The sequence below is a fragment of the Gobius niger genome, assembly GCF_951799975.1.
Source record: "Gobius niger genome assembly, chromosome: 18".
In the NCBI taxonomy this organism is placed as follows: Eukaryota; Metazoa; Chordata; class Actinopteri; order Gobiiformes; family Gobiidae; genus Gobius; species Gobius niger.
In genome coordinates this window covers 13,354,126-13,373,846 of record NC_136869.1, presented here as the reverse complement: position 1 = coordinate 13,373,846, position 19,721 = coordinate 13,354,126, and the positions used below count along the sequence as shown (strand labels likewise).

At 41.5% G+C, this 19,721-nt stretch overlaps 2 protein-coding genes across 2 annotated transcripts; one reads left to right on the top strand and one right to left on the bottom strand.

Moving 5' to 3' along the window:
• Window positions 1–6,427: 6,427 nt before the first annotated feature.
• On the top strand, window positions 6,428–8,813 carry LOC306977909 (beta-1,4-galactosyltransferase 1-like; the record flags this gene model as incomplete). The annotated part of the gene is made up of 2 exons (XM_079576348.1): window positions 6,428–6,667; window positions 8,076–8,813. The coding sequence occupies 2 exons, from the start codon at window positions 6,428–6,430 to the stop codon at window positions 8,742–8,744; spliced, it is 909 nt and encodes a 302-aa protein (XP_079432474.1). The 3' UTR covers window positions 8,745–8,813.
• Window positions 8,814–13,586: 4,773 nt separating this feature from the next.
• On the bottom strand, window positions 13,587–18,236 carry amer2 (APC membrane recruitment protein 2). The gene has a single exon (XM_079576039.1). It carries the CDS (start codon window positions 18,099–18,101, stop codon window positions 16,017–16,019), a length of 2,085 nt encoding a protein of 694 aa, XP_079432165.1. The 5' UTR covers window positions 18,102–18,236; the 3' UTR covers window positions 13,587–16,016.
• Between the last annotated feature and the right edge of the window lie 1,485 nt (window positions 18,237–19,721).

Sequence of the window (19,721 nt, the reverse complement as noted above, 5' to 3'; positions counted from 1 at the left end):
TCTCTCCTGGTAGCTTTCCCTCTATTCTCCAAAGACAAGCATGTAAGTAAAAGGTTTCCTTACTTACCTATAGTGGAGTCTTATTAAGTTATATTGCTATAGTCCTACCCCAATATTTTGCCCGGAGCAGATCTTTGGCCATAAGCCTTCTTAGGATTTATGGAAAAATCAAATTTATATTATTTACTTTCCCCTAATTCCATATCTAAATCAGTATTTCAATTCCAAACTTTATGCAGTCACTGCAAATTTAAATACACTGCCTAGGTGTAAATTAGTTTTTGACAGGCTGAGGAAATGGTCATCAAACTTGCATAGACTATGATTCTATAGACAGGTATAGGCAGTTTGAGCGTACGTCCACAGTAAGATGGTGGCAGGCAAGTAAATGAGTGCCGTGGGTCTTCTCTCACCTGAGATGGATCTGATGGCTGTATACTGTTAATGAAGACAAAAATGAGTCCTAGCCAGCGTCAGTTTTGTGCGTGGGCATTTGTGCTGGGGAAATGTGACTCAATGTACCAGTCACTGCTACAGAGATAGGTGTGAGGGCCATACGTCAACAGTGCCTAATTGAGAGTTTCACGTTCGCTCTACACTTGCTACTGACACAACGCTCCAGGGCCTATTGTGAGAACGCCAACTTCATGTCACATAGAAAATGAGAGCCACGGATGATAAGGGAAGAAGAAGTTTATAGCTTTTTTTATTTCCTCAGGCTGATTTCCCCCATAACTTTTAAAGAACTCAAGTTGCAGTCTACTCTTAAACACTGCAAATGGCGTTGGCCTCCAGGCTGAAGTAACAGACTTTTGACCCCCTGAGTAGCTGTCCATCAAATATCAAGTAGTTCAGTTATTTTGACATAAAAATAGTAGCAGCGCTCGCTGTAAGCATAACATGAAAGTTTTAAATGCCAATCTTGCATTGAAGTTAGGGGTGGGTAATGCGATGATAAAAATGATGATAACTATGGTCTGACCTTGTAAAAATCTATTTTAAGAGATTGTGATTGTGATTCAGCGCGTTTCTACACTGCCTGACCCCAAAAAAAGGCACCACATTTAACTAACTCTTGTGATCTGGGGTTCCTGCAATGGGCCAGGTCCAGGTTCAGCGACCTGTAAACAAGCAGCATCCTCCCTCGCTCTTTATACAGCAGTGTCTTTTGCCGCTCTCTGGCCGAAAGTCCCTTTAGGTCAACCTAACTAGAGCCTGTGTGAAAACACCCTTAGACATTTGAGACCTACACATGTTTTCTTCTGAGACAGTAAATAGGCACCAAGAGCCCCTCACTTGCAGCATAGTGTAAGTGTCACAAGAAGTGCTATAGGAAACAAAAAAGGAACAACCAAGGACCTGGAGAAAGACTTTTGTGGGGCGGAGGGAGCTGCGCAGGCAGAGACGAAGGAGGAGGTGGAGGAGCTGGCCAGTGCGGGACACCATGTTTCAGGGGAGCACTTAAGGGTTAGGGTAGCTACGGTTTCCCCTACCCCCAAAACATGCTGGTCAGTTTGGCCCACAGCGGCTCAGGACTACAACACCTGAACGTAGTTTTGTTGGACAACTGTACAATGACAAATAAACACTTACTTACTATGTGCCCAAAGAATGAGATGAGCTGTCTACCTGAACATTCTGAATGACCATGTTATTCCATCAATGTATTTCTTCTTCTCGGATGGCACAGACATTTTCCAAGATGACAATGCCAGGATTCATCAGGCTCTCATTATTAGACGTCGAGGGAGTATGAGGCCTCATTTTTACCCATGGATTGGCTGCCACAGAGTCCAGATTTTAACCCCATTGAGAATCTTTGGGATGTGTTTGAAATGCTTGACGCAGTGGTCACACTCTCTACAGATGGAATCAGTGTCAGAATCATCAATACTGGCCTTAGAATTGATTGGAATTGAATGCTTGAAAGCTGATATCACACATCCCTACTCTAAAGTGTACAGTAGTGTATAGTGAAGTCCAAACATGTTACCTTTTAATAGTTGATCAGTTGCAACATGGTGGGCAGAGTGTTTTTTCCGTCAACCAAAAGGTCACTTGTTCAATCCTTATCAGAACCCATGCTGTTACGGACAAGACACTACCATAGCTTATTACTTCCACCAGTTAAATGCTTCCAAAAAGAACGGGATATTGCATACAACTTTCCAAATATCCTGAACAAAGCAGTGTTTGATGGAGGTAATTAAGCTGCACTTAATCACTCTGTTATCTATCAACACTAGAGCTGAATGTATGTTTTTGTCCCCTTGCTTTGGTAAAATATTCAATGTTTTTACTAAGCGTTGCACACTTACTTAGTCAAATATTTCAGAGGGAAAGGGAAATGTAGCTCCCTTTTCTCTTTTTGTAATTTAAACAGGTCGAGGAGTTTAATGGGCACTGGAGGCCTGGTAAAAAAAAGAAAAAATAGATAGGATTAATGCATGAAATTTGAAATTCAAAACTTGGGAAGATTTATAATACTAGTGGTGAATATATCAAAAATCACACTTTGTCAGAACATTTGGGCAATGAGAAGCAGGTGTAGTGCTCCGTAAAAGGTGTGTGTGTGCTCTGACACACACCCACACACAATTACAATCCACGCAGCACTTTGTTCCCCCGGGCGGACCACGGAGCCGTCACATCCACTCTGATTCTGAATTAGCCCTGATTGGCTGTCATTGCAGGGTGTCCCGCACAGCTGAGACCACTCAAACTCCACACACACACGAACAGTTTTATATGGCCAGAGCGTCATGTTTCAGTAAACTGCCGGGCTCTCCAGTCTGTAACTACGGCTGTTTTAAGAGCTGCGGTTTTGCATAACTGCGTGTGTGTATGCTAGCATCTGTATACACGTATAAAATTGGTGACTGCGGCAAACATTGTGAAATGGTGTGATAGTGCTGTGAAAGTTTTCTGCCCGTAGATGTCTTTGCTGTTTTACAATAGACTTTCGACATTGCAGTATATTTTTAAGCACGTTCATTGAATAATTGATTACAAAAATAGCTTACACTGAAGTAGAGATGAACAATGTTTAGAAGTCCTCGCCCCCCCACTCTCCATATTGATCAATTTAATATTTTTTTTTATTCTTTACTTTATTATGAGTTTGACTGAAATGGGTCATGAGATGGACATGCAAAAAAACAAGCTTACACCAATGAATGCCTTTGACTCCAGCGCTTGTTTACACAGGAAAATTACATTCATGGCTGAACGGCTAAGCTTTACATCAAAGAATGTTTTGAAACTAAAATGCGGCAATAGACCTCATGTAAAGGGCCATGATGCTTGCATATCTACACCATACTTTCTCATTGTTTTCTCTACCCCCTTTTTTTCAGGGTCATACATGATTGTAGCCTGCAAGCACCCAATGAACCACTGTGCAATGACAAGTAAGTCACAGTTCAATTACAAAGAACCAAAAAGTGACATTTCACATGAACGCTGAACACTTTTTACTTTATATGAGTAAGTGCTTTTTAGCGGCCATTTCTGCTGCATAGTCAGTGGATGTAATAAATAATTCTCTATAGCTTTATAGAACTATTAACATTTTGCTGTAATGCCAACAAAAACCAAAGAAAGCGTCTTTTCCTCTATATTTATCTTTTTAATTGAGAAATTACACAGGTTTTGCATAAATGTCACTTTTACACCACAAACATGCAAGCTGAGTGAGTGGCCAGTCCAAAAACAGCAGTCCCACCCATCTTCAGAGAGATGTCCCAGTGCCAGCAGAGACTTGTGTGGCTGCATCAGCAGGGGTTTACCAGCGGAGTTTGGCTTGGATCTGTATCCAACAAACTCACATCTCCAGTTACAAATGTGTTGCAGTGAGCATGACCCCTGTTCTCTAATCCAAGATGATGGGAACTGCAAAAATAAGCAAACGAGAAAGCGGGAGGTGGTGTAAAGAAGTCTGAATTCTATTAAAGTTTTCAGACCAAAAGTAGATTCCATCTTTAGAGGCCGCAAAGATCGAGTTTCATTGCAAACAGCAGCCCATTTATTCAGCTCAGAACATTTGGGGCAGGACACACATTTTGTGCATTAGCGATATGTTCTTGTACAGTATGTGAGTGTTGGATAAATGGTATTTCCATTGGACTGTAGTTTGACGTCCTCCCCCTCATCGATGAAACATGACTGCTCTCTAGTGGTAAGATATAGAACTGCGCTTGCCACTGGAATTCAGAGATTTGTGATTCAAGGCAATAGAAAAATATAGTTTGTATATGTTGAGAAGAGGTTACTTGGTCATGTTGTCAAGAAAAGCATTAACTCAAACTTCATGCTACAAGATGAAGTATTACTTTTTATATTGCTATTTTTAGTTGGTCCCTTTTTGTAGTAGTAATTGTAGAAGTAGCCTTGTGTTTGTTACAAAACAAGTTGAAGATATAGATGTTTGCACAATATTTTTATTTTCTCACTGTACCCAACTTGAGTGGTCTACTAATTGAAAGTTGCTCTATTGTGGCTTAATTTCTACACATCCTTTCTCCTCTTTGTGATCATATTCAGTTGTAAGAATACAGATGTGTGTATAACCCATTCCATTGTTAAGATGGGGTTTGGGCAAAATCCGGCTAACTGCATTAACCATATTTTGCGCCCCTATTCCCCCCAGCAGTCCAGGCACTGTGAGCAATATGATGCAATTGTGACTGTGTATCCTGTACGGCCCCCTTCTGTGTTTATAGAGGTACTGCAAGTTATATTGTCGGTCATCTCAAGACGCGAATGACTTTGTGGTAGCTTTGTGTGCCAAGTTTGACGTGTGTAATTCATCCCATTGTTGAGATTTACTGTTTTGGTGTCTGGTGGGTCCTGAGACAGCACTAAAGAAAGTTAGTATCAGCTCACAAAATTATCAGATCTACTGCTTTTGGTCTATAAAGTCTATGATTATCATTATATTTGATTTGATCGTAGCAAAGGTATCAAAAACATTTTGTTCAAGTACCGTTACTGGTTTGTTTGAGTATGGAATTTCAGGAATTTTCTTGCCTGGCCGATCCACTCCTGCTTTTGGTATCAGCTCAAAACAAAACAAAAAAACAGGAAAAGCGTGAATTCTGGCTGCCGAGGCTAGGCCATTGTGGTAGAGGGTTTCTTGTCAAACTTGCAGAGGGCAGTTAAAGGGCACTTTTCCCCAATTGTGTAGCAACATTTTTGTGTAACCTCTCAGTCATACAGGAATGTTCCTTTACCCTCACTGGTGTGGTATCCCAAAAATGTTAAAGGTACCATGCCCTAATTCCTACCAAGCAATCTAAAATACGACTTATGACTACACCTACAGATGGATTCAGACACCAACTAGGGCTGGGTAATATGACAAAAAATATGTATAATATATAGTCCTGCTCTGTGTCAAGGGGATTCAACCGATCTTATCTCATAAAGTCAATATAAAGATACTACGTGCACATAAATTGCAATAAAGTGAAATTACTGAGTTCTGAGAAAATCAGGACCCATCGCCGACTGTACACAAATACACTTCTTCATTTGATTGTTGTATATATTTAGATTTGCTATCTTTACGGATTTGGGGAAGAAGGTCCAATATCAGGAAATCTTGCTTGGCACTGTAATGCTAATCAAAGACCACTAGAGGGCTCAGTAGGTTCTTATGTTTTTGATATAAGCTTGTAACAGGTTGGCATAACAAAGGGCAGCAGAACCAGTCTTTATTGTGCGCATCACAATATGTGTTGAAACATTCTTAAACAGCTATATGTTTTTTTTTTTTTTTTTACTTGTTAGCCTTTAATTACAAACATCTGTTTCGAAGATAGCCAATCCTGGTCTATAAGTAGTAGTAATAACAATGACAAAAGTTTCATACATTTTATCAAGCTATGAAAAATATTAATAAAATGCACATGTGTAGAGGTGCTTGGTTTGTTTTAATAGCATGAGGTTGCACTCTTACTTTGTTTGTTCGTGCCACCTGGGTCAGATAAAGCAGTAGCTTACAGGTGTGTCCAGAGACTTGTGACTGCGTGACTCAATCCGCTTGTATTACATTATAGACATTTATTGACTGTTATAAAAGTGATAATCATTTTGAACGTTGAAAGTCCCCCTCATGAATTATTAACCCCAGTTTTTGTGGTTCACCTGATACAAGGATGCAGTGGAACAAGGAAGTTGAAATATAAACCTGTCTGGCCAGTCTAGTCCCTGAAACACCTTTGACTTGCAAAGAGCCATGCAGGTGAGTGCCATTCATGATCTGCTGTGAACAAAGCAGGAAGGCCAACATAGAGGAAAGATGTATAAAAAGATCTTTCTCAGCCTTGCCGCTTTTGGATTTATTTCTATGGCAGCTTATGTGGTGCTACTCTATGGGACAGACATCACTATTTTCAAAAAGCCCATTTATTCCATCATTGCTCCTATGAATGGATTTTGGAAAAACTCCAGCACACACTTGAATGAGACAACGGACCAAACAACTGTCACTACTGCAAAACCGCCAGTTTTGCCAGCGTGCCCTGAGACTCCACCTGATCTGAAGGGACCTTTGCGCATAGAATTTAACTTTAAGGTGAATTTGGATGATATGAGAAAGCAATACAGCGGGACTCTTCACGAAGGAGGGAGATACAAGCCGCCTGACTGCGTCTCCAAGCACAAGGTAAGATGCTACTGTCCAGGTGTTTTATTACAGTTAGGGTACGCTCAAATGTCAGCGCTTCTATGCTACTGTAAACATTAGCCTTCATGTAACTACACTTTATAATAATTACTCAACTCTCAATTATAGCACGTACAGTAGAATAGGTCGCTTTCGTGACAACCATGATTTCAGATGGAGGACAGGCCTAGTACAGCTCTCTTAGTAATTCACTTTTTTTGGAAAGAAATCTCCAGACAGAAAATCCACAAATGCTGAACCGTATCATTGCTTACTAGAGATTAGGTCCACAAACTTTAAATATTAATCTTGTGGGTTCAAGTACTTTCAAGCATTTGTTATTATACACTTTCTGATACTAAAGTGAAAGAAAATAACCCTAGTCCTTTTTTTTTTGTGCCAAGTTTTATATCACTTGGATAGGCCCAGTAATTACAGAGATATTACCCAAAAAACATCTGCATTTCGACACAATTCTACTAATGATATCAGGCCTGTCCTCCGCCTGAATATTAAACTCTAAGTTCTGTGAACTTTTGGATTGTATGCCTCAAGCTGCTTCAAAACCACATGTTCTGTTGCTACTTGTACCAAACACTACAGTCGATGCCACACGCTTTCCTTTGCTTTGTAAGACGTAGATAACTATTGATCCACAAGGGAAATTACTTTGTCACAGCAGTTCAATGGCACAGTCAAAACGTACTCAAAATACCGGTTTAAACAAATGAATGTACTGTATATTCTTGAAAAATAGTTCTTGTCAAGTACAAAAGTAAAAGTTCAAGTTATATGTCAGTAGTGAGTAGTGATGTAATCCAAAAGGGAAAGCATACATTCACATATGCAACTACTGCCGGTTAACCTCTTAAGCCCCACCTAAACCACATGCATTTTCTCCAGAGTGGCTTTACCCCCCCAAAAAAAATCTAAACGCAACCAAAATGTGACAAAAACACGTCATAAAAGCAATGAAAAAAGCTATGAAAAAGCAACAAAATTTGACAAAAACGCGCCGAAAACTTACGATCACTTCTGTGGGTCTTAGCTTTCAAATGAGGCATTAGCTCTCCATTTGAGAAGCTTTTAGATTTGGGTAAAGCTGAATGGGAGAAAGTGTGCTCGGTTCAAGTGGGGGGTAAGAGGTTAAAGTCCTGGTAAAGTCAGGATTTTTGGAGTAGGACTGTAGCCTGCTGGAGGTGCATGTTTGAATGTGGCAATAGACTACTTGCAGTTGCAGTAATCAAATTGTTTAGAGAGATACTAATTATATTACAAAGTAAACATAACTATTAATAAGGAAACATAACTACTCACAGAAGTAGCTTACAATAAATGTTCTTGTGTAAATACTGGATAAATAGTTGTGATTTGACACTACAATTCAAACCTTCTCCTGTTTCTTCAGGTGGCGATCATCATCCCCTTCCGAAACCGCAATGAGCATTTGGGTTACTGGCTTTACTACCTCCACCCCATCCTGATCAGACAGCAGATTGACTATGGCGTGTTTGTCATCAACCAGGATGGAGAAGGCATTTTCAACCGAGCCAAACTCTTGAACGCCGGCTACGTGGAAGTGCTTAAAGTCTACGATTACGACTGTTTTGTCTTCTCCGACGTTGACTTGGTTCCGCTTAACGACCGCAACCTCTACAGATGCTTCAACAATCCCAGACATTTGGCAGTAGCAATGGATAAATTTAACTTTCGTCTGCCATACACCGGCTACTACGGCGGGGTTTCTTCGCTTTCCAGAAATCAGTACATCAAGATCAATGGGTTTTCTAATACATTCTGGGGCTGGGGTGGCGAGGATGATGATATCTACCAACGGATAGTGTTTCGGGGGATGTCCATATCCAGGCCGGACATGGAGACCGGGAAATACAGGATGATCAGACACAACAGGGATGTGCACAACGAACCCAACCCGCAAAATCCAGACAAACTTCATCATACAAGGATGACAATGGACAGAGATGGGATGAATACACTCAAATACACTGTTAAGAAGATAGAGAAGGACATCTTGTACACGTTTATTACGGTGGACATTGAGGCGCCAATGAAATAGAATGTGAGCTCAGCGTTTAAGGATGAGGCATAACATTAAAACTGGGGCTCCTGATTGTATCTTAGTTTGCAAAATGAGCAGAAGTAGAAAAACATTCTGAAAGTAAACGATCAAGCTCCCTCCCCCTTCCCTCCTGATTGGGCCTGACTGGCTGGTTTGTGGAAAAGCTTGTCTTATTGGTCAAAATTATGGCATCAGGAATTCTGATCAGCAAAGGGAGGGACTTTAGAAAAAATATAAGCATTTAAGGTCATAACAAGAAGCATATGGTACTTTAATGTTTTGCCTCATCTGTTTGTAGTAGTTTGCTTGCAGGGTGCTATGTAAAGTAATATATTCTGTTACAACGTTACTGTATAAAAGACATTATTTGTTTACAATCAACATATATTTTCTTTCTATTATTTATTTTAATAAGAACTTGTACAAAAGATAATGAGCACAGAGTAAGAACTTGATTAGATGTGTATTTTAGGGGCAGATTGTTTGTAATTGTTATTGCCTGTTAATGTATATATACTGTACATGAGTGTAGAGTACCTTGCCATTTTGCTTGAAGAGAATACCGGTTTATTGACTGAAGTAAGAATCTTTCCAGGGAGACAGTTTGTTGTAACTTTTATAACTTTTCCATAGGCTAAACTTTTCCATTAATGTTCGTTTGTTTAAGATGTTTTTATACTGTACTTGATTTTTCTGAGTGGGGCCTTGCTCCTCCATCTGGCTGACAACCCTCTCAAAATTATAGGGAGCAGAATTACCCATAAGTGCAAACGTGCTTTATGATATTATACTCTCAACTTGTGACTGAACTTCATTCTTTGTCAATGAAAGGCTTGCATTCATTCATAATTAAATGCACATTTTTACATAATATGTGTCTATTGAATGGCCGATGAAACTATGGTTTTGTTTCAATTTGCAATTTTGTTCCTTGAATGTCATAGTTATGTCAAAGTAAGACATGAGCATAATGTGTATATACTGTATGGGTGAGGGCTGGACCTGATAATTTTCTAAAGTGCTTGAGCCGACAAACGCTATTAATCATGTGGCCTGTTCACAGCTCTCAATGAAGGTTTGAGTTTGAATTCCGCCGCATGTGAGAATTTTTTTTCTTCATAAATGCAGAGATACTGTATGTGCCAGAAGGTTAAGACTTACAGTTTAGGTGCCCTTTGTTTTGCCTTAAGAAATTTAAGTATGCATTTGAACGTCAATGTCACAAGGAAAACAAGTGCAGTGAGTGACCACGGTGCAGCGCCCAAAGATCCGTCTCTGGGACGTGAGCTAGATTTGGTCAAGTCTACACCTAGATTGAGGTTTTTTGCCAATTCCACATGAAACCATAAACCAAATCTTACATAATTGAAATCTGACCTGCCCTATTGTCTACTAAGTCATACTGCATCTGACCTCACTGTAACTCAAGGTACATATACTGCATATCCGATCGTATTGAAGATGTTGAATTATTGAAGTGTTGCCTCTTTCAACACTAGCGTTGTAAGACTAAGTGGGTGAATGGTTTGCTGCTCTGGATTATGGGACGACTGAGTGTGTTGTTGCTGCTTATAGTCTTATAAGATCTGCATACCTTTGCTCCTTATTGAGCCCTAAAAGTACATTTCACCAAGAATCAAAAGTTGTGCTTGAGTATGGAGGTCTATGTTCATATACATGATGTTTCTTCTAACAAGAACATAATCAGACCACAAAAAACTCTTAATGATTGCAAGGTGGGTACCCAAATATAATAAAATAAGAAACACACTTTTCTTACACTTTTACTACTCTTTACCAGGATAATTTCCCCTCCAATCAAACAAGTAGAAGTGCAAGTAAGGAGATTCTGTTCAGGGAGTTCCCTCTCATGAAAGTAGTGGCCTAGTTGTATCTCAAATTGTGTAGCATTCTGTATTGTTCATAGTAAAAATCCAGCACATGTTTAAGCACTTGTCAAAGTCACACTATATGTCAGCAGCCACCACCCCCAAACATCAGCACCCATCCTCCTCACTGGCCCGCCCACCCTTTGCTGATTGGCTGACCTAGTGAGGTTGCTATGGAAACCACAGCAGAGAGGCTGCCGTGCTCAATGTGGGGTACAAGCTTTTGAATGGTGCTTGAGACGCTCCTCTTCTTCTCTCACGTGTCCTGCATTTACAAATCTGACGTGCTTCCCCAAACAAGTGCACACAGCCAGTGGTGATGCAATGGGGTAAGATAAGGCAGTTACTAGGCAGTTCATGCTTATGAAATATTAAACTGCATGTAAGCTGACATACGCCTGCCATCTTGTACAGTACAACCCACTTTTTCTGACTGAGATACAACATGGTTAAAATAAACAAATGACTTTTAGGACAATATTTGCAAAGTATAGTCTCTAATGCTGTCCCGTCATTTTACTTCAGCGATTCACTGGACAACCTGGGAATTAACTATTTTATTAACAAGAAAGCTTTGCCAAATTCTTATGGAATCATTGTGCCCAAGGAGATGAAGTTGAAGGGTATTCATTCAAGTAAGACAAAATCATCTTCCTGTATTAACAAAACCTCAACCTCTCAAGTCAATAGCACAGACCTAAGAATGTTACTTGTTTATGATCTTAGTTGTTCTGGTATCTTCCATTGTAGAGTATTTTTTAAATACCGTCAACTGCACTGAGTTGATGAAGTTCAGAACATTTTGCTTCTATCTGTCGAAGTTTCTGTTCATTCTTGTCAAATATGAAACTGGTTTAACACACAAGGTCTGTTTATACTCTGCCTGTTCCAAGGCTGCCATAACCACACCTATTTCTTATTTACCCTTATACAGTTTCACAAATTTCAATAGTCTGACCTCTGGGATGGGGACAACTGACCCATTTGCAACAAAGCTGTGCTGCTTTTGTGATCTAACTCTGTGGAGCCCATTGCACAGTGGAGATATTGAATAATATGTCATCTGCAAGCCAGCTGATCACAGAACCCTTATAAACCCTAATAAACACATTTTGTAGCTGCAATAAGTTACCATTACAACCACACTACTTTAGATCATAATGGAATAAATGTCTCTATTGAAACAAAATGTTCCTAATGAAGCACTGTATGTGTTTAATCATAGTGCTCTGCTTTTGCCTGTAGTGACTACTCATCTGAAGCGACTGTGGCTTGATTTAGCAGCACTTGAGGTTCGTGTTGTTGTGCACAATAGCCTCCTTATTTCCCTCTGTAAATCCCGTTTGCCTTTGCAGCCATTTGTTTAGTGTGAAAATTGTGCAAAACAAACTAAGTCCTCTGTTCTGTTCATTTGCACATGACCTCAGACAGTGCACTCAAGGACTGTGCATATGCAGCCTTTAGCATCAGATTAATGGATGTAGCACACGGCATCTCCAGCTTTGATCTAGTGGGCTGGTACGGCTCGTTGTTATTCTCTTACGTAAGGATTTTACATAAACCTCAGCGTGCTGAAACAGGGCAGGAGGAAAGAGGGGAGGTGGGGGGAAATGGGGGTTTTGCTGCACCAATACAAGGGGGGATTCGCAATGCACCAAATCCAACAACTACCACTACACAGCATATTGTCAAAGCTACATGAAAAGTGAATGTAGCTGTTCAAGACACATGCATAGATAGCATAGGCAAAGCACCAGCTGGCTTTCTGTAGACACAACCTGTTTCTGTTTCTTTGTGAGCGAAGCTGACGAGGACAGATCTGTCCCTCTGGATGCAAAGATCAATGAACTGTATTGAAAAGCCATTTCTCCTAAGCCCAGCACATCTCTCTCCAAGTGCATAACAACAGTGAGGCCACAAGCGAATCAGACCTGTTTAGTAACACCCTCTGCCTGTTTACTCATGGGAGCGTTAAAACTGAGAAGGGAAATCAGGCGACATCTGTTGTAGTTTTGTTATTAACTGTTTTACTCTATATTAACCACTGGGGTCACAAATGAGCAGTGAATGTTTTGTACCAGTGCTTTCACTTTTTTTTTTACTCCTAGTGCTATTTTATGAAATATTTGTGCAGCCACCAGGCCTAGATTAAGATCAAATCAGGACAAAAAAGGGTTTGAAACAGACCTACATTTCGTTGAATTGTGTCTAAACTGAGTGTTAGCTGAAGAAGCTGAAAAGTACCACAATTTGAGAAACACTGCTTGGCCACTCTGAAGGTATTAGTTTTACATCAGCAAGAGCTACTAGCAAATCAGAAAGCAAAATATTATAAATTGGAATCAGATGATTTGTTGTGATAACTCTGGGGGGGGGAAATACCCAAACACTTCAAATATCACTTCCCACATGTCTTTAGCCTGGCTAACACCAGACTAAAATCACAAGTGATATTTAGTCTGGGGACCACCAATGCATTTTCTCGTAGGAGAGGTGTGGTTTACGATACTGTCAATGGTCCATACTCGTTTATTGGGCGATACGAAAAAAAAAAAAAGTATCTTGCGTCTGCACGTAGCCATAGCCAATCGTATCATCGCATGAGATGACGTATGACGTACCCGCTGTAAACTTTTGAGCTAAACTATTTAGAACACGGTGTAAAGCTTGATCGAAAAATACCATCGTGTCTGCTGCTGTCATGTTGGATCCGTAAATAAACTTTTTTTTATTTTTTTATCCGTAAATAAACTACAAGCTTCCGTGCGTCATCATCTTGCCGTCCTTCCTCGCTCTGTGATTGGTTCCCAAATCCACCGGAAAATTTGGGCCATGGTCCCCAGGCTGTTGTGCAGTTCGAAATAATTCGAGCGCACACAGCAGCCTGGTGTTAGCCAGGTTAACATGTCTTAGTAATAAGTCTCAACTGTAACATTTAGCTCAAATACATTTTTTATTCATTCATTAAATATGAAAACGTGGAAATGCATCAAACAAACATAATTAACACAATAGACTTAGAGGAAACAGAAAATTGTGCTTTTTATGGACACATTGGTAAAAAAAAAAAAAAAAACATAATTCCAGCCTGTTTGTATTATCAGGGACCCCTGTGATTGCTTATATACCAAAGCAACAGATGAGATGGTTCTTAAGATGAACTAAAGAAGCAAGAATAAGTGCTATTAAACTTTGGCATATCAATGGTGTCAATCCAGGAGCGCCCGTAAAACCTGAAGTATAGTGCATATGATCACAGCTTGTCCAGTTTGTCGTACTGAGAGTATTTTTGCAGTTTATGATTTCAAAACATGGGAATGAAAAAACTAAAATCAGCATTACTTAAAATCTTGATTGTTGCCTTGCACCCTGTACCACACTTATACTCTTTAAAATGATAACAACTATCCAAAATGGCCACGTATGGAGAAGCAAAATTTAGCGTCACTGTGCCTTCTTTGTCTGAGAGTCAAGATCAGGTTACGCCAGTCCACTCTGCCCCATACATTACCACTGAGAGACTGAAGAGATATCTGAGCCTGAACCTTGTCATGGATCAATCGACACATTTTCAACGAGATGGAAAGCTTTAACAGCGACAAGTGGCCACCTAGTTATATCCTTACAGTAAGATATTTTAGAAATCCTTAAGCCACTAGCTATGTTCTTTCTATGACAGCTAAATGAACCATCAAGACTAAAATAGGAAGCAGTTATCTTACATTTGTAAAGGGCAAGTAATGTGCCATAATAGTTAATACATAATACTTTTGAGTGTGAAAGAACAACTTTATGGCCAGATAATCTGATAATCTTAATCATGTTTTCATTGTGGCAACCTGTATGACAGAAAATCTACATAATTAAAATGCGAAGACAAAATGGAAGTAAAGAACATTTTATCCCTGGGACCTACAGTATATCGAGCTACATTCAGATTCATACAGTAGCTTCCAGGATAATAGTATAAAAGGCCTGGGCATGATCATTACAGCACAATGGTATTATATTATTCATTTGAAAGGCATACTATGCAGGATATCCAGAAGTATCTTTGTACTTCATTTGTCCAAAATACAGTACATTCACCTCCACATTGTTGGGAAGAGTTCAATTAAAGGATGTTTTTTGTTTGTATATCCTGTACATTATACCTTTTAAATAATGGCTCACTTCAGAAACAGCTCAAGTTGCTTCTAGATTTACATTCCTCATCACTTTTGTCAAAATGATCTTGTCTGAACTTCAAACGAGAAAAGATGTCTCCCTCAGTGCTCACCTCATTTGACAAACAAACAAAACAAAAAGTAACCAGAGAGTTGAGTTTGAAAAGTTGGTGCAGTCACAGTTTGCGTGCAGATATGGAAGCTTATAAAACATTATGAAATCAATCTTTTTTAATGTTAGTGTAGCAGTGTCGAAACAGCATAACTGAGAAGTTGACTTTCTGTTTCTGTAAATTACATGCTTAGATTATTGAGAATGTACAAAATGCTTTTCTGTTTTATGAAACTCCAGTGCAGTACTATTGCAAACGGCTCCAGTGATAATCCTTAACTCTTTAATCCCAGAGTATTTTGTCATATGCGCCTGTGACAGATTGAAACTAAAGAAAGCAAAACGTTAACTAAAGGCCTCACCTTCTCAGGTTTTGTGTGGCATTCCTCAAAGGCAGCATGCCACTTTTTACAGTGAACGAGACATTTCAGACAAGTTTTAACACGCCCCCTCCCATATCTCAGGGACACACAAATTTAACTAGTGTGCGGTCATAAAGGACCAAGAATAGAATGTCCAAACTCACATTGCAGTAGTAGTTTGCAAAAGCTGACAATTTCCTCAACTTTGGCTAAAATAGAAAATTAGGAGGTAATTTGTTACTGATTAGACAAAATGACATAACAAAAGTATAAAAAAGAACAAGCTTTGATTGGGTTAGGTCCTTGTGGGTATATTGGATATAACCGTGTAGAATCCCATGTTTAAAAGGTGCTCTGCTTTGCTGCAGTGTGCAGTGTTGATCTGAAGTTTTCAAATGGCTGTCAAAACTCTGAGTAGGACCGAAGAAGTTTCCAGTTTCAAGTTCCAAGGCCAGTATTAGTCTATTGCATGTTCATCTTTTGTCAAGAGTTAGCCTCCAAAATTCCAGTGTGGGCTTCGAAGTGTTAACACAACTTTTTTGAGCCTCCTCGTGACTTTCTCAGTGAACAAAACCACGTATTCTATTCAGGAAGCCCAACACTTAGGACTGAGAGTTTTTAAAGATTTGAGAAAAATGCACTGCCTGTTAACTCCGCAGCTCAGTATTTCTCACTTTTGGCCCGGTACATTTGTGATCATAAAGAAAAAGGGCAGATCTATGTAACTCCAATGGCGGGTGCTACTTCTGGTTGGCTGCCCCTCTTGCTGTGTTGCCAGGTTTGTTGCCAGGTTTGTTTCCAGAGCGACGGACTGGCACCTTGGAAACCGGGATTCGTGTTCGGGCCGGAGGGGGTGCTTGGGTCTTTGGCGGGGAGAGTTCGGCTTCTTGGACGGATGACAAGGCTGAGTGGCTTGTTGAATGGGGTGGCGACGTTGGCCTTGAACTTTTGGGGATCTTAGAATCCCGGGGAAGGCTGGTGCTCCCTTTGACTGAGCGGAAAGAGGAAGATGACGAAGAGGATGGAGGAGTATTTTGGGATGTGGGGCTGAGTTTGTATTCGGACGATGGAGAGGGGGTACTGTTTAGTTCCAGATCGTCATCCTCGTCCGGGTCATTGTAGAGGTCATATAAGTGGTCCCCTGAACAACTGTCACGGGATAGGGCTAACTTCTGGTTGGGCTGTACCCCGCTTTCGTCTGGCGTTGCCATGGGGGTAGCAGAGGGGGTGTCCCAGTACCCCTCATCACTGAGCAGCTCTTTTTCACTTGGTGATGTTGGATTGCGATTATGTGAAGGCGGAAGAGGGGGTTTGGCAGCACGGCCCCCTGCCCCGCCAACAACAGGGATCTTACTGAGACCTAGAGCTTTCATTTGGGGTGCCTTTCTTTCTGCACTCTTCCCAGCTGAGGACAAGTGAGTGGTGGGTTGGTTTGATATGGAGTGAGGTGGGTATGTGGAAGTGGGGGCTGTAGATGTAGGTTGGTGGCTTCGGGGTAACGCTGGGGAGTTGTCTGCTGTAGAAGGGAGCATGTGCCAGAGCCCCTGCATGTCGGCATCATCCACCCCTTCGGGACTGGCCATTTCCTCGCCTCCACCCATGTAGGCCACTATCCCGCTTCCGTTTTGGTGCTGCGGAGGGGAATCCGGCGGCCTGACGTGTGCTGGAAGAGCAGCTGGTATGGAGCTGGTGGAGTAGACCTGGGTCACTTGGGGGTGCAGAGGGGGTTTACATGGGGACATTCGAGTCATGGCACTGCAGGTGATACTGGGGACTCTGACTGCACTCACACAAGCAGTACTACTTCCCCCTCCGCCCCCACTGCTGCTGCTGCTGGTGCCACTGCCTCCATTGCCTGTCGGGCCTTCCTCCTCTGCATCTGCAATAATGTCACCACAGCCCGTGAGTGAATCAAAGCTTTTGAGGGACGTGACATCAGTAAAGAGCAAGGAGCAGAGTCGATCGACAGAGGGCTCAGAGGGGGGGTCGCCTGTGCTGCAGCGGTCCAGTGGGGGGGTTGCGAGGGATGGGCTGAGGCTGGAAATGGAGGCTTTGGTTTTGGGGATGGCGGGGTGAAGAGGCGAGTCGGTGGGCGTGAAAGGGAAGGCGCTGTCTGGCACACCAGATGGGCCTGGCATGGCAACACAGTGTTGGGGTGTCATGGTAACGCTTGTGGTGAGAGTCTCTGATGCATGGTGTTCAGGTTCCTCTGTTGTATTCCCACAAACCTCCTGGGCATGATTAGGTGGAGGGGGCTCGAGGGTAAGAGTGATGTCCTTTTCACATTCAGAAATCTCCTCACCTTTTTCTTTAGCTCCATCTTTCTCCTCCACATCTACCTCAGTTGTTTTTTCCTTGCGCCTCCATCGCATGCTGCTGAAGAACCCCTTGAGGCCCCTCCCTCTTCGTACAAACCCGGCCCCTCCATTGTCACTTGCTCTAAAACTCCCACGTCTAAGAAAAGAGAAGAAGCTAAACGATTTGCTTAGAGACCTCACAGGCACCGCCTCCATGTTGGGATGTCCCTCCCCTGGCCGTGCATCTGTGTCAATGTTTGAGTCTGTCAGGCCATCGTGTGTTTTGCTCCTAACAAGTTCCACTGATGCAGCTGATCCATTCCCGTTCAATGAACTCCCATTGTCTGAATTTCCGTTGTTTCCCCCATTTGTAGCTCCTTTGTTTCTGAAAGAAAAAAAGCTAGCCATCCCAGACCCGGTGGACCTCTTTCCGAAGAGTTTGAACGCCGCCTTGTTGATCCTTCCAGCTGGTTGTGGGTCAGTGTGTGGGACCTTGGGGGGCTCCAAACAGTCCGCCTGCACCTCCATTGTCCAATGCTCTCTTCCTCTCTGCTCTCAGAGCTCTCCAGCAGCCGCTCCATACATTCTCCCTCTCTCCTCCCTGTGTCTGCAGCTCTCACTCCCACTCTGACTAGTACAACGCCTGCCTGCTGCTTTTCTCTCTCTGCCTCTCCCTCCCTCTCCTGTAGCACCAACACTCACATGCTGGGCGCTGCTCCTAACTGTAGTCATAGCAACTGGGTGGGCTAAGCAGCTTTCGTCAGTGTTGGCGGGACGCCAGGTCTGTCCTCTGCTCCCTCCCCCATCCTTTTCCTCCACCTTCCCTGTCACTAGTGCTGTGGTGTTCATCTGTTCATCCATGTCCAACTTGTGGACTCTCTCATCCCTCTGAGTGGGTTATTTCACCTCATTATTATTGAGGCTTATTTTACTATTTCATATCATGACATTATATTTCCACACTGGGGGCAAAGGTACAGAAGAAGATGTAGATGATTAATAACAAACCAAAACCACACCAGGCATGCATAAACAAGTTACTAACCAGTGTCTAACCAATGGCTCTCAAACTGTGGTACATGTACCACTGGTAATATTTGGTGCTCAGGATTATCTGCAATTTTAGATGTATGCTGTAGTCTTCCATTTAAGTAAAGTGGTGTTTTGTTTTGTTTTGTTTTGTTTTGTTTTGTTTTGTTTTGTTTTGTTTTGTTTTGTTTTGTTTTGTTTTGTTTTGTTTTGTTTTGTTTTGTTTTGTTTTGTTTTGTTTTGTTTTGTTTTGTTTTGTTTTGTTTACATCTGGTGTATATGTTATTACACTCAATTTAGAGATAATGTAGTCCTAGAGACTATCCTATAGTCTCTAAGAGTCACATCGACTTTATATACCCTTTTTAGATCCGGTTTGGGACTAATTTAATCTTAGCCTGGTGGTACTTGTGTTGGAAAAATATTGAGAATCACTGGTCTAGACTAGACTTGTTTACTCATGGTGCCAAGGTCTGAGTTGGATGACTCAATGAAAGACTGTTGATCAGCAGTATCAGAGGATTAAGCTTGTATGGATTACAAACAAGTGCTTCAGCAGAACAACCACAGACAAACCTCAGTGTAGGCGACCATATGGCTCTGAGGGGTCCTCATTCAGGCTACACTCTAAAGTTTGTACTTTATTCTCGCTGTTTGTGTAAGCTTTCAGTTGTCCAGGAATTTTGCAGAGTAGTAGTAGTGACAGAGGTTTTTAAAGTCATCAACATGGACTGGTTTGTTTTTAGTTGAGAACATGTTGCTTCTCTTTCTCAGAGGCTTCTTCACACTCATCTAATCTGATCAAGCTTATTAATCACACTGTTTTTCTAAACTCTGGCTCTTAGGGAGAAAGAGGAAATGTCTTTAAATAAAAATCAGCAGTTGCCAGTGTTCATCACGCATGTAATTCTAAAACAATTGCCATTCTGTTTAAACAAACCTGGCCATGTTAAACTCTAATATAATCGTCCTACAAGCCCCATTCCTTACTTAGCATCATTCTGTCATCTTCCCCACATCAGAGTAGTTTTAAGTCGGAGTGTCTGATCCAAAGTGGGTGCTCTCTTTGCAGTCTTCTCTTCCTCCCCTCCCCCCTGAGTCTCCCTGGTACCCCGACCC

Excerpts from the sequence above, each read along its gene's own strand:
- amer2 (XM_079576039.1), bottom strand. The coding sequence starts at position 18,101 with ATGGAGGTGCAGGCGGACTGTTTGGAGCCCCCCAAGGTCCCACACACT.